Source organism: Rattus norvegicus, chromosome 18 (assembly GCF_036323735.1).
Source record: "Rattus norvegicus strain BN/NHsdMcwi chromosome 18, GRCr8, whole genome shotgun sequence".
NCBI classification, from domain to species: domain Eukaryota; kingdom Metazoa; phylum Chordata; class Mammalia; order Rodentia; family Muridae; genus Rattus; species Rattus norvegicus.
The window spans coordinates 70,950,742-70,977,161 of NC_086036.1; the positions used below are offsets into that span (position 1 = coordinate 70,950,742).

Sequence of the window (26,420 nt, forward strand, 5' to 3'; positions counted from 1 at the left end):
GAAGAGCTCTTACAGGTCGGTAGAGAATTTGAGAAAGGCAAGTTGAATTTAGTCTGTGGCAGAAAAGCAAACTGACCAGTGTGTTCTCTTTTTTTCCCTGGCTTCTTGGTTTTCAGACTGCTTTAGAGATTGCAGATGTCTTTCCAGTGTTCTTTGAAGCTAGGTGTGTTCCTTGAGATGTAGTTGGGGAGGTCCTCCAGTGAGACTTGTTAGTGAAGTTCTTCACAGGGAGCTTACTCAGTGAAGAAGTGTGTGGCTCTCCTCCTGACAGCCTTTTTCCTGTCCTGGGACATAGATGAGGTCTTCTGAGTCGCACACCCATCCTGGCTCCACGGCCCAGCAGTCTCCTACAAGTTTTGCTTTGATGTCACTGAGCTCTGAACCAAGGTCAACAACTGCTGTTCTCTCTCCCTCACTGGACGTCTCATGTGACAAACCAAACCCTTAGTTGTTTGTGCTGCTGGAACCAGGCTTCCATTGCTACAGCTCAGTGCAGTTCTTATGTGTGTAAAAATGTCTACTCGTTAAGAGCTGCTGCTTATCAACCCTCTCAAAACGGAATCTCCTCTGCAATGAGTCCACTGTCACTGTCTTAGACACACCAGAAAAGGGCATTGCAGATGGTTGTGAGCCACCATGTGGTTGCTGGGAATTGACCTGTGGAAGAGCAGTCAGTGCTCCTAACCATTGAGCCATCTCTCCAGCCTCTCTGCAACCCTTGTCAGCTGTTTCTGTCATCATTGCCTTCCTTTGTACACTGACTGTGCATTCATGTGTGTCTCATGGCCCTTTGGAAGGCCACGGACCTTTGTAACGTCTGTGACATTCTTCCATCACCAAAGAGACACTTTATTACTTTGGAGAATTTACAAAATTGACTAAGTGATTTTTGAGACAGAACCTTCTATATTGGCCTTGCTGGTCTCATGTCCCAGTCTCCCAGCATCAGCTGTCTGAGTAGCTAGGATGAGAACACACACATCTTCTTGCTTATTGTGTGGGCATGTATGTACATACATATGTGGAGGTCAGAGGATAACCGTAAGGGTAAGTTCTCTCCCCGTGTGGGTCCTGAGGGCTGAACTCGGGTTGTCAGGCTTGGTGGTAGGCACCTTCACCTGCTCTATCTTCCTGGTTCTGGAGATAGTTATTTTAAAGGACTCACACTTAGTTATCAGATAGGGTCCCACGTATCCCAGGCTGCTCTTGGGCTTAGTGTGTAGCTGAGAATAACTTTGAACTTGATAAAAAAAATCATTTTATATGTATCAGTGTTTTGCCTGCATGTGTGTCTGTGTACCATGTATGTTCATTGCCTGAGGAGACCAAAAGAAGACGTTGGACCCCCTGGAATTGGAGTTGTAGAAGGTTGTGAGCCACCAAGGTGGGTGCTAGGTGTTAAACCTGTGTTCTTTGGAAGAATTGTCAGTGCTCTTAACCACTGAGCCGTCTTTCTAGCCCCAACCTTGAATTTCCTCCTGTTTTTATCTCTTGAGTGTGGAGACCACAGGTCAGTCCCACCACATCCACCGTATGGAGGCTGCACCCAGGCACTCTGCCAACCGACCTGCATCTCGAGCCTTGTAGAGGCAGTAGTTTTTAGATAAAGCAGTTCTTCAGGTTTATCGTAAACGCAGAGATTTTGCCAGAAATGGGCTATTTGACTCTGGCCCAGAAACGAAAGTCAAGCATTTGTGAGCAAATAGCTCTTGGGGATATTGTACATAAATCACACTTCTCCAGAGCTGAAGAGATAGGCCATGCCCTGTCCTGCGCTGACGTACCCGGATCTGAGATGAGTAGACTTGCCTGCTTGGGAAGGACATGGGGTAGCGCCCCACAGTGTCTTGGGATACACAGAATTCTTCACACGCCTGCCACATTTTCTCTTGCTTTGTAGAATTGTAGTATTGCTGGGGGTGACTCTGTAAGCTTAGCTTGCAGTCTCCTCCTTGTACACGTCACCTGGTTTGTGCTGATGCAGACATACATAATACGCTGTCAGGTGTCACCTTACAGAGCACATGCATTTCAAGTCATTTGTTGCTTACCCTGTCCTTTTCCTACTTGAAATATGGAGTTAAGGCAGCTCAGATCATATTGAACTATGGGTGAGAGTGTCACTCGCAAAGGGTAGGTCCTGGAGCACGGGCTATTGGTAATGTTGTTAGTAAGATGGCTGTGAGTTCTCAGTCTCACCTGTGCTCCTCTGGGAAAAACAGTTCCCGTCTTGGTTAAGTCACCGTGGTCAGGTTTCGGATCTTTCTTTTTCAGATGGTTGAGGAAAACTTGTGTATTCCCTGCTCTTTCCTAATCATGTTAAGCTAGGTGTTTTATGTGTTTTTGATCTAATTTTAAAATTAAATTGATATAATTTTAAAATTGGCCAGGTCAGGTTAGAAATGCCCATCACCCTAGCTCTTGGGAGACTGAGGCCAGAAGATGGTGCGATAATGGATGGATCCATAATGAGTCGGCTACATAATGAGTTCCAGACCAGCCTGGTCTACACGTGAGACTCAGTCCAAAACAAACGCAAAACCAGGCTCTTAATAACGTTTGTTTTCATTGCTAAATACCAACAATTGAACGCACACAGTCTTCTGCCTTTATTGTTGATGTTTTGCTGAAGTTAGGGAGTTGGAGGCAGTAAATATGTTTAGACAGTGTAGGCTGTGAGTACAGCGAGCGGCCGGCTGTGTAGAGAAGCAGGCAGTGTTGCAGTATGCATCTCACATTCAGTGCTCTAATGTGTTTATACTTTGTCAGTGAACTGAAAATGCACAGGCAGCCAGATGTCTTGTGTTCTGTATGCTCTGCTCGAAGCAGCTGCTGAAACGATTTCTTATGATTTAATGCCCTTGGAAGTCATCTCACAAGAAGGTTTGTCTTGGTTACCGTTTCCATGCGAGAGCAACTGCTCTGTAAGTCCATCTAACCCGAGTGCCCACAGCCTTCCAGAGCAGCCTGTGACTGAAGTGGGATTAGCATGAAAACGGGAAGCACGCTCAACTCCGCACACCGCCAGTCTAGCTGCTCTCCGCTTCCCTGTGTTGATTCAGCAGGAGAATTATTAGAAATCTAATTTCAGTAGTCATGTAGAGTAATTTCAAACTAACGTAAATCTTTCTTATGAGACTATATTAAATAGTCTATTAAAATTGAAAGCAAAGTGAGTACTAAGAATAGCGTACTTACACACATTTTGTATGTATGTACCTATATTGCATATGTATATTAATTTTATATATATATAAATAAAATTAACCCTCCCACACAGCTCTTGTTTACCTTAGGCTAACTTGAACTTGCTGTGTGGCTAAGGATAACCTTAAACTTGTGCATCTCTTGCCCTCACCTCTGAGTGATAGGATTACAGGTATACACTGTAATGCCTGGTTTGTACAAATTTTTAAATGATTCTTTCTTAGAAACAGGGTCAGGCTAGGCCCAGGTCCAGTCACTAATCCCAATTATTCAGGAGGCTGAAGCAAGAGGATCTCAGGTTCAAGACTTGCCTAGGGAATCAATCCTCACTTTGGGGCCTTTGAGGAAGACAGAAGGATCTAAAGAGGGGCCTCTCAGGACTGAATATATCTTTGTGGAATCAAGGGTGTATTCGATTGATTATAGCAAGTCTGGAAAATTAAGACTGGAAAACTGTGTTGTCTGGAAGACTAAACTTGAGCTGTGTTTCAGATTCTGGACCAGGATGCAGCAGTAGGAGGTGTGAGCTTCTCTCAGGTCACTGTGGAGGAATTAAGGAGGGTGGAAACTGAATTGTCAAACTCTTTACATCAACACAATTTCTGAAGTACAATAGTTGTAAGTGGCCATTTGTTGAGACCATAGTCTTTCAATAGTATGTTGTGAAAAATCTGAGTATTGAAGATGTTTGTTCTCTGCTGATGGTGAGAGTCATAGCTTCTTTGTTTTTGAGACAGGGTCTTACAGTGTAGCCCTGGCTGGCCTGGAACTGTTGTATAGACCAGGCTAGTCCTAAACTCAGAGAGGTCCACCTGCTTCTGCCTTTCTTTGCTGGGATTAAAGGCATGCGCTACCGTACTTCTCGTGGTCCCTGAGAAGGTACCGTGATGCCCACGGGGTTGGGGAATGAAGGGCTTTCACAACTCTGGGAAAATGTCTGTCTTTAGCCCTGCATGTTGTTTCACAAACGCTTCTCCAAAGCCAATTTCAGTGGATGGCAGGAGCCAGCTACAGCAAATGAGCATTCAGATCTTAAGTGCTGCAAATTAAAATCTAGCATATTAGGAATTTAAGACATTGTAAGTATTAACTAATTGTTATAGAATTTTCATATACCAAGATAGTATTATTTATTAAAAGGTTACAATAGGTTTTTGTTTTGTTTTAATTTTTATTGCAGGTTTATTTTTACAGTTGGAGAGGTGGCTCAGTGCTTAAGAGCACTGACTGCTCTTCCAGAGGACCCAGGTTTGATTCCCAGCACCTCCAAATGTCTAGTTTCAGAGGATGCACTGCCTTCTTCCAGCCTCTTGGGACACTGGGCATACTCATGGTGCAGAGACACAAATTCAGACAACTCACTTATACAGACAAGAATAAATTAATAAAGCATAAAGAGATACATCACTTTGAGTTGTGTGTGGGATACAGGTTCCATGAAGTCCAGAAGAAAGTGTTCAAAGGGCCTGAGCAGTACTTCATGCATTCGGAGTTGTAGGTGGCAGTGAACCGCTCATCATGGGGGCTGGGAACTGAACTCCGTTCTACTGTAAGAGCAGCACTTAGCTGTTGAGCCATCTCTTTAGCTCTCACAATAGGTTTTTGTTTGTTTGTTTCTTAGAAAGATTTATGATGAGTTGGGGAATCCCATTTAACATTTTTATTATGTAATACTTAAGACCTGTGTTATTGAAAACAAATCTGACTAAAGTACAGTGTTGATTTTGCAAGATAGATGTTTAGATTCTTTTCCCCACAAGTGCTTAAATGATTATTGTTAAGAACTATGGGACATATTTTATAGCGGAAAAGAGATCTCTAACCCTGGACCCCGGGAATCTGTCAGATCAGTTCTTTTACTGCTGCTGACTGTGACTCCGGGCCCAGTAGCAGTGAGTGGACTTGGTGGTCCTTTGTGTGCTGAGACTCCCACATAGGGTCTGGAGGTGCCACTCAGTGGGAAAGCACACACTTAATAAGAGAGGTGACCCTGAGGTCAGTCCCTGGCACACTGTGTTACAGCCACACCTCTAATTTCAGTTTTAAAACTAGCCATCACTCCTATGACAACATCTGAAATATGCAATATCATTCTCTCCTTTTAGAGTATCCCTCTTGGCTCAAATAGCTGTCCTTAAATTTTCATCTTAATCGTTTGAACTTGTCAGTTGTTTTTATTAAACTTATGTTCCATTTATGGTGCCGTCAGGTTTCTGTCCAGGAGTAAATCACAGGAGCATGGTTTTTCCTTCTGTGTTCATTAGCTTTGTCGTTAGCCAACACTAACACCCACTTCACGATGGCTTTTGTCCTTGTCCAAGTGTCCCCCTCTGCCCCAGCAGCACAGTACAAGGTCATGGCTTGTCATTTATTCACATGAAGTAGTAACTTGCTCCAACAGTATAGTCTGTTCTAGGACATTTCCAGTCCAGATGCTGGCAAGTTCTTGGGTTACCACGGGAGCCAAAGCAATGCTTCAGCTGAAGCTGACTTGGGTTTAGCAACTGTGTAATGAAAATCTTCTGAAGATTATACAAGGGCTTCAAAACAAGAAAGATCTGCTGGCTTAAAACACTGTTCATTTTTGAAAAATCACTCCTCTGAGCACCATAGAATTTTGGTTTCTCTCAAGTATTGGCCTCTTCGGACTCCTTTCCCTGATGACTTGGCATTTAAGATAGTTCAATTAATGTTTTAAATTTGGTTATCATAGAAATTAACATTACCTCAAGTTTCTCTTTTCCTTCTTAGCATTATCAGAAGTTAGAGAAGGAAATGACATCAGAGCTCACCTACTGTCCAGGGCCTGTAGGCTTCCTGTGTTAAAGTGAGCAGAGCTGATAAAGGCTGAGGAAGAGAGCCAGCTTTCCTAGTGTGGGGGAGCGTTCGCACAGTATGCAGTCACACACGGCGGGCACGGGTGCACTGCCATCCCCACGAGTCACTTCATCTGTGCTCAGATCCCAGTGGCTGAAGTTGACGTGTGGTCAGTCTCGGGCAATCGGTTTCCACATAGGTTGATACTTTGGTGTGACCAGAGCCTCATCCATGAGAGTGGATCGATACCATCCCCCCCTTCTTTCCAACCATCCTCTTGACTTCCATAACTGACTTTTAGTTTGTTTGTACCTTCTTGGAAATTTGGTGTATATGAGCAGTTAGGAGTACAGAGTCACATTTCACCCTGTTTATACACCAGGGTGGGAACATTCTACATATTGTTTTGAATCTTGCTCTGTTTTTCAGTCTAACCAGGGGTCTTTGTATCCCAGTACTTAGAGGTCTTTCTGTTTCCATTTCCGAATAAAAACAAACAAAGTCAATACCTACGACCTCCTATTTTCAAAGGAGTGGAATTGCTAGAGCACGTGAGACTTGGGGCTTGCCACTCCACACTTCATAATCTGTGTATGAAGGTTGCAGTTAGGCATTTCTGATGTGAATTTATAGTATTTTTCCTGGTTTGCCTATTATCTTTTTGTTATTATTTTAATTTTACTAATAGCATAATTTTGTTTTGGTAATGTTGAATTTTTTTGCCCGTGGCTGTCCTGGAACCTGATCTGTAGACCAGGTTGTTCTTGAATTCACAGAGTTCCGTCTACCTCTGCCTTCGATCTTATGTTTGTTTTATAAAATGGGCCTGAGTTTCAGAATTTTGCTTCTCATAATAGAACAGAATTCCTAGGTATTAGATTTATTAACAATAAACACACACACACATACACACTCACACACACGCACACGCACACACACATCCTGCTGACTCCACTTAGTGTTGCTTGTGTGTATATGATTCAGGGCTGAGCACTTGGTGTTAGGTGACCCATTAGTGGGTTCATCTTGGGGAAAGTGAGTTCTGCCTCTCCGTGCAGTCCTTAGTTGCCTGCAGTTCTCCGTCTGCGCTGAGGCCCCTGAGATCGTGTCCTTCCTTGTTAGCATGCTGTGATGTGCTGCTTCAGACCTTGTCTAGGTGGCCACATTGCTGAAGTATCATGGGCGTTGCCTCCCTGTCACATCTAGGGGACACATCACACAGCAGACGTCCTTGTCCTCTGGCTCTTATAGTTTTCCTGCCACCCTCTGGGATGTGTTGTGAGCCTTAGGGGCAGGAATTATGTTATATCTATTGTGGTGGGCTATATGAGTTGCTCTCTGTATTTTGAGCAGTTGTGGCTTTCTGTTATGGTGTCTGTCTGCTGCAGAGAGAAGCTTTGGTGAGGGTGAGAGCTAGGATTATCTACGGCTATAAGGGTAAGCGTTAGAGCACGGTTAGGATTACGCTGGTGTAGAAAAGTGGTGGTGGTTCTCACTAAGATTCATGACCTCACTAGTCGGGGCAGTTGGCTGTGTTTCCAGGCATCGTTTCCCTGCTGTTGAGTGCGCCTTAAACCCAAGTAGTTTGTTACCCCCAGGTCTGAGTTCCGCTTACACAGCCTTTGTGCTGGTCATTGTCATGGCTCATGTGTATCGCAGCTCAGTAACACGTTAACTGCCCCAAAGGACATGGCATTTCAAACCTCCAGCACCAGTGGTGTGCAGCTTTGATCATTCACAATGATGTGACAGAATATTAACCTAGAACACTCGTGGCTGAAATGATTAGACACACCGCTTAAACTGTCTCTCGTGCTGTATTGATGTTTCGTTACAGTTTTAAAATGATTCATTTGTTTTTATAAAACTTTAAAATTTTCAAATTATGCATATGTGCACATGATTGGAGGTGCCCGAAGGGTCATCTTGACCTTGGAATGCTTAGGCTCTGGAATTGTTAAGAAGGAATGTTTATTTATGGTAACTTGTTTGAGAAGTTCATACTCTCAAAGACAAAGTCATTACACTGAAATCATATACTAGCAGCTATCAAATGATAAATAAAACTGAAAATGCCATTAAAAGTAAAACATAAAACACATTGGATTAAACTTAACAAATATGTACACAACTTAAGTATTAGTAACTAAAGAACATGATTAGTGAAATTAATGTGAGTGTATATATAGATGTTATATAGAGTATATATATGTATATAATATACACACATATATACACACACACATATATAGATATATATATGTATATGGATGAGGTGGCAGGTCAGACTCAGTTAATCACATTTGTATCAGGATTAATAGTAATTCTTTTAAAGACATGATCTTGATATGGAGTATAGGCTGGCTTTGAACTCACTGCGTAGCTCAGGCTTAGACTGAGTTCACAGTTCCCCTCCCTCTTCTCTCCTAGTGGGTTTGCAGGCCTGTGCCACCACGCCAGACTTGTCTTAGGATGTGTGTATGCATATGTGTGTGTGTGCACGTGTGTGTGCGCACGTGTGTGTGTTATTATGTACTATATGTATCATGTATACTGTGTACTATGTAATAATATAGTGTCAGGAATTGGGGCCTCTAGGAGGTCAGCTTACACTATAAGAGTCACAGTTACGTTCTCCTCACTGAGAAAGAAAAATGGACAGTATGATCCTAAACTGTAAATGCAAAGTCAAAGAACCTAGACTGCGTGTGTGTGTGTGTGTGTGTGTGTGTGTGTGTGTGTGTGTGTGTGTGTGAGAGAGAGAGAGAGAGAGAGAGAGAGAGAGAGAGAGAGAGAGAGAGAGATTGATTCCCTCTTCACTGCTAGGAAGACTCGGCTGGCTAGGGCAGGTTTTTGTTTGTTTGTTTTCCAATCAGAGGACAGTGGAAAGTGTAAATAAATACAATATTTTCATCCACCCTCGGACTGTCAACTTATGGTTGTTAGAACTGACAGCGTATTCTTCCGTGGAGTGTCGCCCTTCCCCATTAGCAGGCGGTGTCAGTGGCCCGTTAGGTCATGCCCCTGAGTAGTTTTCATTATCTCTGTTCGGACACAGCTGGAGTACCTGTGAGTTTAAGTTGGCTCAGTACTAATAACCCTTCCTGTCTTGTGCAGAGCAGTATCCTGTTTTATGTTTAACTTCCCAGTAAAGGAACCGGGAAAGAAAAGGAAGAAATCTTAAGCTTGCTCATGTCCAAATAGGCTGAAGCTTTTAAGACGTTGTAGCTTAGAGATCTGTGATTCCCCATAGCCAACATGTGGTCAGCTTACTTATAAGTTGTTGCAAAGTTATATATTGGGGCCATCGGCGAGCTTTTGTTCAGTAATGAACCTGGAGGGCCCTCACAGCTTTGGGAGGTATGGGGACATGGCACCTAGGAAGCATCATTGGCAGCTAGCTGCACTTTGGCTGTGTGTATCCTCAAACCCTGTCTTTAATGTCTGTTCCAAGAATTTTCTGAATATGGTTCCATCATTTCCCCAGGTGGGCACACCTCGAGTTGGGGCCCACTTATTTTGAAGCAGAGTGTTAAAAACTCTGTACTGAGAGTCATTTTCAGTTCTGCTTGTGGCAGAAATTGGATTAAATGAGGGCACGGGCTGCCTGGCCTTGCCTTGCTTCATGGAATAATTATTTTTGCTGTTGATACTAGTTCTATTACTGTGTCCTCTGGAGTCTCATGAATTTTTATACAGAATACTGGATTATAACATAGCATTTGGAAGCTAAGAGTTTGAGATTGTTGTTATTACTTTTTTTGGTCCACCAGTGGAATTTTGTTTTGGTAACACACACTGATTTTAATTTTGTTTTGGTAGTACACACTAATTTTTCTCTGTAACTGAGAGTAGACTAGGGATGACAATAAGTCCATGATTGCTTCTTGTCATCTCATATTGTATGTAGGGTACAATGGTACCCGGGACATAGGCTCTCGCTGCAGGGCGGGACTGAGGATAAGGGTGGGTATGTGATGAGTCAGGATCTAAGTGTCGGTGCAGAAAGTGACATGGGTGTGTAGGAGCCCAGAGTGTGAGGCCGTGTTTCTTAGACGCCATATTCTATTTAAATGGAAACCTAAGTGGACTTGGGTGCTCTGCTGCTCTCCTCCTGATGGGAGAGCCTGGTAAGTAGGAACTGAAGATGCAAAGCCCTGAGCCGGGCAAACTCTTGGGCTTGAGTAGGCCTGTCAGACTGGAGGTGAAGGGCAAGGGCAGGAAGGCTGGAGGAAGGAAGTTAGGATGCTCTGTTACAAGGCCTGGAGTCTCGAGGGTGAGGTAGGGACTCTTTTCTAAATGAGGTGAGTACCCACTGGACGTCCTAATCCCTGAGTAAATATTTTCCAGCTGGGAGCGGTGGCGAACCTATAATTCCTACATAGTGAGGTGGGTGGAGGCCTGAGGCAGGATTATGAGCTGGAGGCTTGGGTTGCGTAAATTCAGGGGCTATAGATTTCACCGTAGGCTTTAATTTTTTTCTTTTGCTCGGTACCAATCCATGTGCTTGGAAATAAGTCTTTATTTATTTATTTATTTATTTATTATTTTATTTATTTATTTATTTTCTACTTTCTTGCTTTTTTTAAAGAGTGTCTTGCTATAGCCCTGTCTAGCCTGGAACTTTCTGTGTAGACCAAGCTGGCATCAAATCCAGACAAGTACTTTTCCTCATGAGTGCTGAGCTGCCTACCCAGATGGGGTAGTGGGCAGCCAAGCTTTTCAGATGCTGGTCTCCAGCACCCCATTCCTTTCCTTCCCCGTTTGAGAGCCGCGTGTGGTGGTAACAGGTTGATGGAAGCAGCCGGTGCGCCCTCTAGTGTTACAGCCCCATGCCAGCCTTGTGTCTACAGCCTTAGCCTCACAAATACAGTCCTGTGCTGGCCATGCAGTATTAAAGCTGTTATGCTCCTACCCGAGGCCCTGTGCCCTGATACTTGACAGCTTTGTGGAATTCCTGTGGTGAGTAGGGCCCTCAGATTCTCTTCGCCCCTCTGCTTTCTTGTCTCCGAGCCCACTTCCCTGCTCGCCCTGGCTGCATCGGAAGTGTTCAGTGCAGCGTCTGTTGACGATTTGTCTTTGGTTGGGATGGCATTCAGTGGGGAACGGGGCCCATTAAGGGCCGTTCAGGGTCTGGGCATGGCCTATGCAGGGACAGCTCAGACACAAGCACCTCTGCCTCACATGGGGGCATCGGTTGGGGTTTGCAGGTAGATCAGGCTGGGGTCGCCCAGTGTCTTTAGTCTTAGAGCAGCTGCCGCACGGCCTCACAGCTTCTTCTCCAGCTGGCTGGGGCCTGTGCTCTGTGTGGTGGGGAGCTGGGGCTAGGGACCTGGGTGTGTCTAACAAGTGGGTTGTTGAGAGAGCAGTGCTGGCTTATGGGTGACGAGGCGCCAACTGTGGGGCACTCCTGAGACCACTCAGCTTCTTCCACTGCCGAGCTGCTAGTGGATGCTTTTGCCTTGGAAGCTCGGGGGTTAGCAGGACTGCTCTGGGCAGCATTGGCTCCTGGTGCCAGGCCTGTTGGGATTCCCCTCACCCGTGTGCTATGTAGCTGTCAAGTCTGGTGCCAGGCTTCCGGTCTAACTTTGCAGTGGTGAGGCTGCTGCTGCTGTCTGCAGTGATGCCCCTGTCCTGTGTCATCCCTGCTGCTACTAGGGCAGCCTGCTCTACAGAAGTGGGTGAGGAAAGACCACTCCAGAGGATTAATGGTCCTGATGTAACGGCAAGGGAGATGGCGTGGGGAAGGCTCTAAGCCTTTTCTCTAGGTGATCCTCAGCACCGTGCTGTGTAGCTGCAGCAGGGTGCTGGGGCCAGTCGCAGCCTTGTCTCTAGCACTGCAGTCATCCAAGCCTGGGTCTTGTCTCCTCTCAGCCTCGCAGCACTCACCGTAGTCCCTCCATCAGGGAAGTGCTCCTCCACTGGGAGAAATGGTTGGTCAGGCTTGGGATTGCACATCTACTATAGACTGAAGTAGCCCCGACTGGCAGGGCGTCCAGGAGCCAGTGCACTCGGCTGCAGTCTTGGACATAGCTGTCTCAAGGCATCTGTGGCCCAGTGAAGGCAGCCGGTGCTGGTACTGGGGTGGTCTTTCTAGCTGCCAGAGCAGCACCCTTTTCTCATGGCCGCTCCAGCAGCAAGGGAAGGCCCAGTAGCTGTCAGCGCAGAGCCAGCTTGCCCTATCTAAACAAAACCATTTCCTTGCTTGTGTGCGGGACATGAGAATGATGTTTTCTGTTTGTTTTTGATTTTTCCCCTCACCCCTTTCCTTTCCAAAGAGCATTGTGACTTATTAGTGCTGTGAGATGAGCGTCTAATCTGTGGCTTTAGCCACCGCTCAGCGTATCTATGTACCCGCTGCTTCTATTAAACCAGTTTCTCAGAAGTCCACATCCAGACTGTCTACAACTTACCTTCCCATGTCTGTGTATTATGCCTCTGTTATGTGTAAGAATGACCCTACCTGGGCAGTGTGCATGCCTGTAATCTCAGTACTTGAGGGATCGAGGCAGGAGGATTACTGTGAATTTGAGAACAGCCTGGGATACATAGGATTTGGGATCTGGGATTGACCTAGGTTACATAACGAACCCTAGTCTTAAAAATAGAAAGCCCAACAGCTTTTTTTTTTTTTTAATGATCCAAATGTCAGCTGTTTAACAATATTACTTGATAATTTTTATTTTGTCAAATGTCCAAGTAGAACTTGACCTATTACTTCTGACTTAAGATATTGTGGTCAGGTCAGGGCTGGGATATCTGAGGCTTCAGGTGGGGAAGGGCTTGCTTTCTAAATCCCTCATTTGGGATGTTGACAGGCTGTACCTTCCCCCAGGGTTATTGGACTGGGGACCTTCCTTCCTTGCTCACTGTTGACGGAGACCTCACTTAGCTTTTAGCCTTTGGGCTCACAAGACCGACTAGAGAATATGCGTCCCAGACAGGCCTGTGCATTGTAATTAGTGATTATTGTGAGTAGAATTCTCTCTGGTCACCCGTGCACTCATTACTGAGTTGTAAGTGTCCAGTTTACTCTTCATTTGTTCAGGGAATAAGAAATAGCTGGGCAGTGGTGGCACACACCTATAGTCCCAGCACTTGGGAGGCAGAGGCAGGCAGATCTCTGAATTCAAGGTCAGCCTGGTCTGCAGAGAGAGTTCTAGGACAGCCAGGGCTACCCAGGGAAACCCTTGAAAAGGAAGGAAGAAAAGAAGGAAGGAGTGAGAAATACAGTTATAGCAATAATTAAGGAAATGTCATGTCCTTATAATACAAGTACTATATCACTGAGCTGTACCCACAGAGAGTTGTGTGTGTGTGTGTGTGTGTGTGTGTGTGTGTGTGTGTGTGATGCATGGATGTGTACGTGTGTTTGTTGCATGCATGGGTGTGTACATGTGTGGGGTGCACATCCATGAAGTGAGAGGACACTGATGTCTTTTTATCACCCTTTGCTTTATTCCTTTGAGCCTGAGGCTCTCATCAAGCTGAGTGCATATTGATTTGGGTAGGCTGGCTTGCCAGAGCTGCCTGCTGGGATCCTCTTGTCCCTAGCCCACAGCCCTTGGATCACATGATTACTGTTGATGTCCTGCTGAACATGCACAGTTGGCATGAGGTGTCACACATTAGAGATGAAACGCATACACTGTTCTGATTCAGAGAGCATGGCCTTCCCTCTGCCTTCCCTGCTGCGTATCTGTTGCTGCTGTTTAGTGACCAGGGGCAAGCTCAGTGCTTAGAGTGGATCTGAGAGCAGGACGCTGCTGCTCTTCCTCCCGTGCATACACCAGTGGACTAATTGACATGGGAACTGCAAAGTGGGAAAGCAGTGGGCTGCCAGGTCCAAGTATAAGAGCCAATGACGGGAAAGGGGTTTAATGTTTTGGTTTGACTTAATTTTTATCTTAAGCATTTTTTAAATAACCCAAAGTATTTGGATATGTAGATTTGACTGTTTAGATGTACAGTTTATATGGTGTTTAGTCTTCCAGACTGACCATGACTCTGTTTCCCCCGTGTTTCCAGGGATATCACATATGAGATATCAGTGGAGGCCATCTCAGCAATGATTGTCTTCCTTTCCTGTCAGCTCTTCCACAAGGAGGTTCTGCGGCAGAGCATCAGTCACAAGTACCTGATGCAAGGTCCATGGTATGCTGTGTTTAAAGTTGTCCCTTAAGGAACGGCCGCTGTGATGTTTAATCTTTGTTTCTAACGTCATCATCTCGTGCGTGCTGTGGGTTCACCTGTTGTCATCTCTTCCTGTTCTGTGATTACTTCATATCCAACCCAAGAGGAGGCTACATCCTGGTCCCTGTTCCCTCTGTGCTCTGCCTCGTCTCCTAGTCTATTGGTGCCTGTAATGTTTGCTTTGTGGGATAGCCTGCTGTCTTCTCCTCCTCCTTCCTCCTCCTCTGTCAAGTGCCCTGCATATTCCAACAGCGCCTGAGTCTTCCTCTTTCTTCAGCTCCTTGGAATCTGGTTGTCCCTTGGTATCAGCTGGGTACTGGCTGGGATACCAGAGTCCCTAAAACATCCTGTATGTAACCCAGGCACATCCTCCTGTGCTTTAAACCCTGTGTAGATGACGCATAGTTCCTAACACAATGGGAATGCTTTAAATAACTGGTACACCGAATTGTTTGGAAAATAATGAGGAGTAAAGTTCAGTAAAGATAAGATTTATTTTTTCTGAGTATTTTCAGCTTCTGATTGGTTGAAATAGTAGATGCAGAATCTGAGAATGTGGTCCTTGTGAATTTGAAGGACTGACTTCTGTGATCTGTGTCTGGTCACCTTTTGCTGAGACTATGCCAGTGGCCCCTCCACTGTTCTAATTTAATGAACATCTCCGCATTTACTGTATGCTAAATACATGTTGGGCTTCCTCTGTAACAGACACTTATGGGAATGTGGATAAAAATACTTTCAGTAAGCACAGCACCCTACCTTCTGTTGACATAATTTTCAAAAAGCTTTAAATCAGTCAAGTCTTTAGAATAAGTTTTTGTTAAAGTTAACCTGTAAGTTCTGGGGACACGGTTGTGGATAGAGTACGTTGATTTTTTTTTTTTTTTCGGAGCTGGGGACCGAACCCAGGGCCTTGCGCTTCCTAGGCAAGCGCTCTACCACTGAGCCAAATCCCCAACCCCGAGTACGTTGATTTTTATGAGCGAAGGGCGATGTCCATAGCACTGTCTCCACTGTGCTTGCCTTGTTGCCGTGGTTACACTATATCACGTTCACAGGCTCCTGTAGAGCCCTTTGGGTAAGTCACACAGGAAAGAGGCCCCAGGGCTCAAGGTCGGGACTGCATCTGGTGACCTTCTTACTGGGCCTTGTGCAGCAAGAGGCAAGCCAGTCTGTGACTCTCTTACTGAAAAGCTATCGGGAGTCTCATATGAGCTGCAGACTTACCCTCTGACTTAACCGACGGCTCCACTGCCTGTCAGTTACCATAGTGAGTTATCACTTCCACCATCTTCCTGCCTCGTATGACGATGGACTCTGGTGTGGAGTGCAAAGGTGACAAACCGTCCTGGAGCCTGAGCAGTGACGTCTGAAAGTCACTGACAAGAAGAGGAGGGGCAGGCTTTGGAGCCTCCTCTCTCAACTCTAGGAGTGGTAGACTAACTTGGTCTGCAGGCGATGGCTGGCCTGTTGAGAGTTTGACTAGAAATGTATTTCTTACAGTGCTAGAAATATGAAGGTTGTATTTTTCATATATGGGGAGGACATTAGTAGTCTTACTCTGTTAGTCTTTGGTTTTTATAGTATTATAAAGTCAAATACTTAAGCAGAAGATTCTTTTACTGGTTCTTGTGGTTATCATAGAAGCCATAGCCATCAATAACACATGCAAAAGTCTACGAGTGGACCAGAGAGTATAGAAATTACCTCGTCACCAGTAATCGAATAACTGGAGCTTTGTGCTTAAAACATAGCCTCATTGTCCTTTAGTTCTCTGCTTCTCTGCTGATTCTGTGTAACCGCCTTCCTTCAGTTGACAGCTGTGCTACGTTAGCCACCAAATTTATAATTGCTTGCAATTGTGTGTAAATCACAGAAAGGTAACATATGCTTACGCTTAATGGTTTGATTCGTGCCTTCTCGTGTGGTAGGAGGCAATGCCAAGGTCAAGGCTTGAGTCTAGTGTTAGAGGCTGCCACTTTCCCTGAGGTAGTACTAGTGTCAGACGTATTCCGTGTTGTTAAGCAGAATCGGGTGATTCCATGAACAGGAGTTTGATTTTTCTTTCTCTTACCCTTTCTATGTAGTCTTCCCTACACCAGCAAACTTGTGAAAACCTTATTATATAACTTTATCAGACAAGAAAAGCCACCTCCGCCCGGAACCCATGTCTTCCCTCAGCAGTCGGACGGGGGAGGACTGCTGTATGGACTGGCGTCAGGAGTAGCAAGTAAGTCCTTCCAGACTTCACATCCTCTGTCTTGGAAATCTCTTCTAATTATCCACAAGCAGTTCTCTTCACTTGGCTGCTGCCATTAGCCATTCCAGTGGGTCTGTGCAGCTGGCCGACTGTAACTACGCGAAGTAATTAAAATATTAACCCTCCCATTCTCTGTGTGATTCATGTCAAATGTGTGCAGAAGTGAATAGATTATTTAGCTATAGAACATAAGTTTTCAAGATGAATGTTTGTATGTAAATATGGCTATCATGCAAGGTCTGGTTATGAAGAGAAAGTAAAATTGAGCCGTTGGATGCTTTTTCACTCCATGCATCGTAAGAAACATTTCTGTTTAGAGACTCTGTTGGTTGGGGTTTCATTGCATAATCTCAGAGCTTTGTTCAGTGACAAATTGGGAGATTTGGAAGAGTTTGTAACAAACTCTGCAGAAGCACAGGATGGAGTTGCTGAGGAAAAGCCCTTTCCCCCTCACAGCAGGCATCATTTCTGTGTAGAGTTCAGAGCTGGAGGTGAGCCCCCTTCTGAGAGTGAGGGCTGGGCCTGTGAACTGACACAGCTGAGAACGGCGCTTCATTCTGAAGGAGAAGTAACATAGCGTGGGACGCTCTCTGCCTGCGTCCGAGCCCTTACGAGGCACATTAAATTAGCAGCTGCGATGCAGGGTCACAGCGTGCTGGGCCCAAAGGACTGTCCCCAGGGGAGTATGGCTGTGGCCTGTGCTCCGAGCACGCAGGAGCGTGGGATGGGAGTGGGCAGCACGGGCAACGGTTCTCTCTACCATGAGGCTTGCCAGCTTCTGAAAAGTCAGGTTATTCTGTGATTTACGCAAGATCAGTGAGCAGCGGCCTTTGCAGATAGGCCTGCCTTTGCCCCCACCCAACTCAGCAGTCTTAGGTGAGGCCTCTGGAGGCAGCGCAGCGGTGACTTGCTCGTCTCTCAGGAAGACATAACTGGTCTGTTGGTGTCTTGTTTTCCTTCCTTCCTTCCTTCCTTCCTTCCTTCCTTCCTTCCTTCCTTCCCCCTCCCTTCCCTCCCCCCCCCTTTCGTTATCATCTGCTGTGAGAACTTGGCTCCTGAGTTTTCCTAGTATTCTAATGTAATTACAGACAAGTTCATTAGTTACTTTCTTCAGAACAGTGGTCATACTTGGCAGATTTTTTTTGTCATTGTCTTAAACAAGTAAATTTGTACACAGTTTTAAATTTTTAGATACATGTTGTTATGAGGTATCTTTGGTGTTAGTTTACTAAGTACTGAAACCCAGGCATTTACAATTTAGATGGCGTCCACACAGCAGGTACTCCGTCCACTGCACTGTTTCCCAGCCCAGCTTTTGGACATCTCATTGTGGTTGGACTTTTCCTGGATGCAGAAAGCATTTGCTTTGTACCATTGTGTGCATTGTATGCTTTTAAAATTTACTTCCTTCAAAACAAGAGTATATTGTTTTAAAAACCCAGCCTAGGATAGTGGTGGTGGGCTTGGTCTTGTGGGCTGTGTGTTCAGAGACCGAGTTCCGGGCCCCAAGATCAGGTTGTAATATGGCCGTGGGCATTGTATCGACCAATGTGCTGTAAAGAATGCTCCCCAGTAATCTCTGATTGGGCAGGAAAAGCGAGAGCTGGAGAGACAGACAGACAGACAGACAGACAGACGGGGGGATGGGACCTGAGATGGAGAGTGGATGGAGGTAGACAGAGGAGGTCTCCATGAGGCAGGACGGGCCATGAGCAAATCACCCTGAGGCACACACACATGGAGCAGAGCAAACCCAGCGAGACTCAGCGGGCAACCAACTCGGATCCTCTGACCGCGGTGTAGGTTAGAATAGCTCAGAACCCGCCCTGTATAGGATTGCAGCAGGCTAATGAAAATACCAGGCTCCTGAGTCTTTTATTCTAGAATGGGGCAGAACCCCCTTCCATAAAATTACGTTTATATCGTGCTTTTTCTTCAGGCTGGCAGGGAAGAGGTGGGTCCTCACACTGGACCTGGGTGCCCGTATGCCATGAGCTTCTGCCCGGGAACCTCCTGAGTTCTTCCAGGTCTTCTCACTGAAAACTTGATTGTCAGTTCCTCTTCAACCTCGAGAGTGTCACACACATGCATACAGTGAAACACGGTCCTCCCCAACCCCCCCTTATCCTCCCCAGCATGGCCTCCACACTCGCTGTCTTTGTCTTCTTTTCTTTTCATAACCTTTTTCATAAGTCCAGTTGGTGCTGGCGGACTTAGATGCCTCTGCTTCTCGGGTACAGGTAGACTGCTGACTGCTGCCTTAGGATCTGAGGGGAAGGAGGTGAGCTTGCCTCTGCCTGAGCCTGTTTGACTCCGCAGCCTGTGCTGTTTCCCTGCTGTTGTCCTTCCCTCCCATAACTTACTCATGTGTTATGAGGGAGAAGGCTGCTTGATTTACCAGCTTTCTGGGCTTTTGTTTTTTTGAGGCAGGGCCTTGCTGACTATCCCAGGCTGACTTCTAACCCACAATCCTCCTGCCTTTACTTTCTGATGAGTGCTAGGACAACAGGCAAGCACCAGCACACCTGACTCTTGACATCTTGACCATCTGTGGATTGTCAGTAAATACTTGGATAAAATGAAATGCTAAAAGCTAATATGCACCTGGGAATGGTGGCCATTTTGTCTTTCGTTCCAGAAGTCAAGAGGCTGAGGCAGGAGGATTACCGGTAGTTTGAGCCCAGCCTGGGACACAAAGAGCAGCAGCCATGACAGCCAAAAGCTAGTTCATGTCTGTGCTGAGACGTGGACTTTGTCATCGTAGTTTTCTCTCCCTGTCTGACTCCTGCCTGTGTCCTCTGCAGCTGCTTCACCTGCACGATCCACCCACTTGAGTTTTCTTTTCTCGTGTTTTATGCTGTGCAATTCCAAGGATGTACAGAGGTAGAGAGTGGTGGGATGAATCTCCATCTATTTATAACTCGTCTTTAGGGACAATCAACATTTGCTGTTTTAAATTTTACCTCTCTTCCCATTGAGGAAACTTTTTATTTGGAAGTCAGTTTGCACCTACAGAAACCTTCCAAGAGTAGAACAGTACAAACTACCACTTTCCGTCTCCCACTCTCGGTCTGCCCTTGTATTCTCTGTCATACACTCTGTACCGCACTTATCTTTAAGCCACTTGAAGGTAGGTTACCTATAGCACAGCCTTCCTCCTTCAGGAGCCTCTCACGTAACCACAGTGTAGCTGTGGTAGGTTTGACCAGTGAGGAGGAGGGGATCATGCATGGTCCGCTCAATCAGGGGAAGAGATGAGAGAAGTGTTTATGAAGTGTCGTTTTATTTAAGTGCATCTTTAAGCTTTGTTCTGATGATGATCTTATGCTGGCCCGCTGTTCTGGCCAGCACTCACTGTGTAATCCTCTGTGAGTTCACAGCGTTCCGTCTGCCCCAGCCTCTCAAGTGTGGGTGACCGTGTGAGCTACTGCCCTGATTCACAGTTAGGTTTTCTTGTAATTGTGTTGCCCTCTGTCTGTGTGTGTCTCTCCTCCGACTTAGTCCCAGGACGTAGTGCTTGCTCTTCTTCTTTCTAGAACAACCAGCCGCTCTCCTGACCCTCAGGTGCCAGGGCGGTGTTGGCTCAGAGGAGGAAACACACTGTAGGAATTGCTCACACTGCAAAGATACAGTTAGAGTTTTTGTTTGTTTCTGTTACTGAGAGTAATGACAATTCACATATAATTTTTTTTTTAAAAAAAACTTTTTCAGATGCATTGAGAAGTATGATTTCAAAAACTGGTTAGAATGAATTGTGAATTAATATAGTACTTTATTATAATACGTGCAGTTAAACCTATATTCACAGTTTTATAGTACAAGAAGTTACAGCACTGTGCTGTCACTGTAGACAAAGACTCAGTTGATGTATCACTGTTTTGGAATGAGTGCTTCTGTTTTTCAAAGTTAATTTATTATGTTAAATTCGCAGCTGATTTATCTTTTAAGATGATCACAGAGTTCTAGAATCATCTGACATACTTTAAAAACATCTATTCATCTGTCTGCCTGTCAGCACTGTAGTTAGATCTTGGCATTCCTAATCTGTAGATACGGAGCGGGGTCTGGTGCTAGCACTGGACATTTAGGACGCTCCCCATCCAGTTTCAGCATCACTGATGCACTTCCCAAAACCATCCTCAGGGTCCCTGGTGCCTGCCACAGGGGTGGAGCCAGTACTGGTAATCATTGAGAAAGAACAGTGTTTCGAGGTAGCATTAGAGGGCTTAGCTGAACTCATGCTGATGCATTTTCTCAGTGAGGAGGCCTTGTTTATCAGTATCAACCTGTTTTCTTAGATTTACTTTTAAGTGTGTGTGTGTGTGTGTGTGTCTTTTTTGTGTGTACATGCAGAAGCAAGAGGAAGTGTTGGATTTCCTGGAGCTACAGTTAATAGGTGTTGTGGCCACCAGATGTGGGTGCTGGAAACTAAACTCTGGTTCTCTGGAAGAGCAGCAGGGGCTGCTAACCGCCAAGCCATCTCTTCAGCTCAGTCCTTGCTGCTAAATCTCACTGACTGGTTTATAACACTGATAAATAGGATACCTTTTGTCCTGGCCTTGTGAGGAAGAGATAAAGTGTATAAAAATCTCATCTAAAACCATATGACGTCTGTCCTCATGCAGATGACTTTGCTGTCAGTCCTGACGTGCTGCTTGAATGGTATAAAATAGAATTAGAATGGAAGTTAGGTTAGAAACAACCAGTGATCGGAGAACTCTAGGGACGTTTCTGTTATGACAGTGTTAGAATTCAGCGCGTCTGTTTCTGGTCTGCTTAAACTTTAAATCATGTAAAAAAAAGTTTTAAAAGACTGATTAATGAATATGCCTGCCACATTCTTGCTTTGAGTCCAGCTGGCTTTTTGTTTTATGTGGTGCAAGGTTTTGTCAATGACAGAAAGGAAAATTTGATTATTAAATAGATATTTGTTCCTTTCTAAATGAACTTACCTGGCAACAGTTGCTATGGTACCATTTCAACTTATCTGAGGACTTTTTTTTTTTTTTTTTTCTTTTTCTTTTTTTTCGGAGCTGGGGACCGAACCCAGGGCCTTGCGTTTGCTAGGCAAGCGCTCTACCACTGAGCTAAATCCCCAACCCTTTATCTGAGGACTTTTATGTTTGCTTCTTGAAGCCTTGGGTGTCCATCTCAAGGAACAGCTTAGGCTGGCTGGGTGCTGTGTCCCAGGGAACCCCGGGTGATGGGCCTGCAAGGGCGAATCACCATGCCAGCAGTTTATGTGGGTATTGTGGATGGAATTCAGGTTCTTGTGCTCACAAGGAAAGCACTTTGCTGGCTGAATCTTCCTCCCAGCCCCTGTGTGCCCTGTTGACTATTTATATAATTAGCTCAAGACTTTAATAGAGAAAATTTGATGCTGACTTTATTCAAATTATGATAAATACTTCAAACATTCATTTAAGCCACGATATCAGTGGTCTTGGTGATAACCAGGGAAGCCATCGATGACTCTTAATCTCTAAACATACCGCCCTGTGCGGTTAAACATGTTTTATATACAAATGGCCAGTGAGCCCCACGCCCACACTTTGTTATGTGTAGAGCCTAATGTGTGTTTTTAAGTCTGTCCTGGTCGAGGGCTGTAACAAAGCACAGTAGTCTTGGTAGCCTTGACAGCTGCCATTTTTTCACATGGTTCTAGAATCCACAGGTCTAACATCAAGATACCAGCATGCTTGTTGCTTGATGTGGGTCCTTTCCCTGGCTTGCTGTGTCCTCTCATGGGGACCAGGAAGCTTTGTGTCACTTCCTACAAAGTCACTATCTACTGTGGGGGATCTGCCTTGCTGCCCTCTTATAAACACATTACTACCCAAAGATCCATTTTCTGATACTGTCCCTTTAAGAGAACTGTAGCATATGCTTTTGGAGGTAACTCAGATCCATCCCTAGCCAGGTGTAGTCGTCATTTTTATGTTACTGCAGTGAAACAGGGCAGACTGCTGTATAAGGAAAGGAGGTTGGTTTATTTTGGCTTACGATTGTGGAGATTCAAAAGTCCAAGATTTGGTGTGCTGGAATGGCCTTCTTACCTGGGCAAGAGGCAGGGAGTGCCTCTGCCTGTCGCCTTTTCTTCTCTTTTTCATAAAGTACTTAGTCTTGAGGGCTCCACCCTTACGGCCCCATCTAGTTAACTTTTTCTGCGTGCCATAAGCATCTACCTTTAAGCACCGTAGTTACATTAAGTTTCCATCCATCTCCTTTATATCATTATAAAGTTTTACTCTTTGGGAGTCAGGAGACAGCCTTATTCAAACCCTAGCACTGCATATCAAGTTGGCTGAGCTGGATTGGATGGTGGGGGCTTATGTCTTTAGTCCTAGCAAATTGAGTGGCTGCTGGTCTCTCGTGTGTTGATAGCAATGGAGATGTGCTCCAGTCAACCATTGCTTTAAACCAGCACTGCTTAGTGGGGCGGTGAGAGTTGTGGACCAAGTCAATCACTCTCAATCATAAACACCAATTATGTATACAATGTAGATATTCCTATTTCCTGGCTTTGGATAGTTACATTGTAAGTATTACATTTTGGAGGGCGGGCCCTAGAATACAACAATTTGCCACTTGTTGGTTAATATTACAGGTACTGAATTCTGGATGTACATTAGGGTAAGCTAAATGAAAGCCACCATTTGCTAGCATGGACGTTGGAGCTCTCTTATGTCCTGGTAGAATGAGGGTGGTACGAGTGTCTCTTGTTATCCATAGTCTCACGTACCCGAGGTTAACTACAGCCGGAAGATGCTGTTGTAAAATCCCAGAAGTAAGCAGAAATTCGAGTTTTACATTGAATGCTGTTTTGAGTAGTGCAGTCAGAGCTTACACTGATGTTCTTGGCCCGCTCAGGACGCAACTCTCCCTCCCTCCAGTGTATCTGCTCTGTCCCCTCCTTCCCTCTCCTCCTCCCTCCTCCCTCCAGTGTATCTGCTACACCCTGTCTTAGTTGGGGTTTTATTTCAGTAAAGAGACACCATGACCACGGCAACTCTTATAAAGGAAAGTATTTCATTGGGGCTGGCTTATAGTTTAGAGGTTTAGTCTGTTATCATCATGGTGAGAATCATGGAGGTGTGCAGGCAGACATGGTGCTGGAGCAGGACCTGAGAGCTCCACATCTTGATCTTTAGGGAGTAAGAAGACTGCATGTTTCACACTGGGTGTAGCTTGAACAGTTAAGAGCTTAAAGCCCGCCTCACAGTGACACACTTCCTCTATACCTCCTCATAGTGCCAATCCCCATGGCTAAGTGTTCAAACACATGGGTATATGAGGGCCATTCCTATTCAAATGGCCACACCCCAGTTCATCCCTTCCTCCAGTGTGTCCTCTGTCTGCTAACCCCCATTTGTCACTGAGTTTTGCTACTTTGTGGGTTCTTCTTCTTCACCCTTCTTCTTGCACCCTTTCATCTCCCTAATACTGGATAGGAGAGGAAAGGAAAGAGATCCCTGAATCAGGGGTCGGAAAGGGGGTGATGTTATCTTTAGACTGCTTCCCTCCTGCTGAATCGGGTGTTGAGTTCCTTGGGGCAAGTTTGATCGTCACCATCAGGATATCTAATTTCTTGTTGTTTCTTTGCACATGACGACTTAACAAACCATGACCAACAACAACCCACCACCTCTCTCAGGGCCCTAGCGTTTATACCCTCTGAAAAGACCCCAGAATTCCAATTGTCACAGAGGCTACCTACAGGTGGCAAAATCACACCCCTGCTAGAGCACGAGGCAAATCATAGTCAGCTGCTGTGGACGGTCAGAAGCAGCCCGTATCCCATACCTGGGCTTAAAAATGAAAACATTCTTCTAAAAGAACCCAAATTCCAGAATTCTCACTACACCCATAACTCAGTAGCCATTTTAGGATCAGACGGACTAGCATAATCCTGCATTCAGAGAACTGTTACTTAACGTAATGATGTCTCTCAGTCCTGATGGACAGATGCAATTTGGGTGTGCTAAGCAGAGACCATAGTTTGCTTTCTTCACATAAAAACTTTAGACCTAATAGGGAAAGAAAAGAGGTTGCTAAGAGCTATGGTGAAATGAGTGTTTTATAAAGAGAAAGGAAGAGCTGCAGAGATGGTTCAACTGCTAAGTGCTCTCACCGGGAGGCATGAGGATGTAAGTCCATGTTCCCAGCACCCATGTACAGCCTGGCATGGCTATGACATGTATACCTGCGTGTGTGTGTGTGTGTGTGTGTGTGTGTGTGTGTGTGTGTGTATGTATGTATGTGTGTGTTTATCTGTGTCTGTGTGTTTGGTTTGTACATACCCATTTGCATATTAAAAAATCTTAGTAATGTAAGTTTGGTAGGCTCTCTTGCCTCGGGCATTTTTCTAGGGGCCTTAGGATGTATCCCTGCTGATACTGGGGAATGTTATATCTTCCTCCACAGACAACTAAGATCAGGTGAGTACATGCATGGGGAAGAGACACTTACTCCATAGCTTTACAATGAATGACCACTAATTATAACAAATAACACTTACTAGTAAGTAATATCTATCATTTAAAAATTTTACTGTGTGTGGTACCATAATCTCAGCATTTGGGAGGCAGAGGCAGGTGCATTTCTGTGAGTTCAAACCAGCTTGTAGCTGGTTCCAGGATACCCAAATCTATGTAGTGAGACCATGTCTCAAAACCAAAACCAAACCAAAACCAAAACCAAAACAACAACAAAACACAATATATAACACACAAGCAAAAACCAACAAAGTATGTTAAAATTGGGACTGGAGAGATGGCTCAGCAGTAGAGGGCACACTGGCTGCTCTTCCAGAGGACCCAGGTTTGATTCCCAGTACCCACAGGATGCAGCACAACTGTTTGAAAGTTTAGTTCCAGGGATTTAATGCCCTCTTCTGGCCTTCTTAGGTATTGTATACACATTGTGCACAGACAGACATAAACCCATATGTATAAAATGAAGGAAAAAAAGTAAAAATAGAACAAAGTATGACCTTATAATGATTTACAAGTGTGCTTTGATTTTTTCCTATGTGATTAACTTAAGAACTATCACATGTTTGGCATATATATTATATATTTTATGTAAATACTGTATATAGTATATACAATCATGCATTGCTTAATAGCAGACCATATTGTAAGAAATATTCCATATTTTACCATACAAACATCAAATTGTACTTATACAGACATATATTGTAGGCTTTGGTTTTTCAAAATCTAGTTTAATAGGGTTCTTAAACGCTTCAGCCTCCCTTCTAGCCCACCACCCACCAGAGGTAGTGGAAAAGACAGGTTAATGGGGCAAAAGAGGATGTGGGCCTGTTTAGAAATATTCCTTTGGGGCTATTCCAGTCTTCATTGTCAGCAGCCAGTCCTCTATCAAAACACCAACCCGAGTCAGCAGCGCAGTCCAGTTCACTCAGCAATTGCCACGCACGAATCAGCAAAGGCAGTTCCATCCTGAAGAAGCCGTGAGGCCCTGCCAATTAGCCTAAGTCCCTGGAAGCATCAGGAAGCCTCTGGATTATCACGAGTTCTTTGGGGAGTTGCCCCTGATGAAGTCGTGGCAGGTGAAGATCAGCAAGGAGGTGCAGGCAGACCACTCCATGAGCATAGTCAGCAAAGACCAGTGAGGCAGAGCAAGGGGGACAATGCCACAGCCCTCCTCCCACGTGTGTGGGGTCATTTTTATATTCTCTCTAGACATCACGTGTCCTCTCACATGTCTGCTTCAGCAGAACATCCTATGACATAACAGAGTTTCCAAAGAAAGAAGTTTCTACTTCAGTATGTGGTATGGTTTACCACACACCTAGTATATACCGTATATGCATATAACATGGTACATGCATACGTGCGTATGCATGATTAGGGTTCTCAGTACTATGACCAGCAGAATTAAATGAAGTCCAAGAGAAAACGGTTTCGTCAAGGGACAC

The 26,420-nt window shown here is 45.0% G+C and overlaps 1 protein-coding gene across 13 annotated transcripts in view; it reads left to right on the forward strand.

The window, feature by feature from the left end:
• The window catches only part of Dym (dymeclin), a 296,172-nt gene that overhangs the window by 70,907 nt on the left and 198,845 nt on the right, over positions 1–26,420 (forward strand). For all 13 annotated transcript variants that reach the window (XM_063277161.1, XM_063277165.1, XM_063277162.1 and 10 more), the window contains 2 exons: positions 14,053–14,178; positions 16,305–16,447. In XM_063277161.1, coding sequence (XP_063133231.1) covers positions 14,053–14,178; positions 16,305–16,447 — 269 coding nt within the window. The remainder of the gene's footprint in view (positions 1–14,052; positions 14,179–16,304; positions 16,448–26,420) is intronic.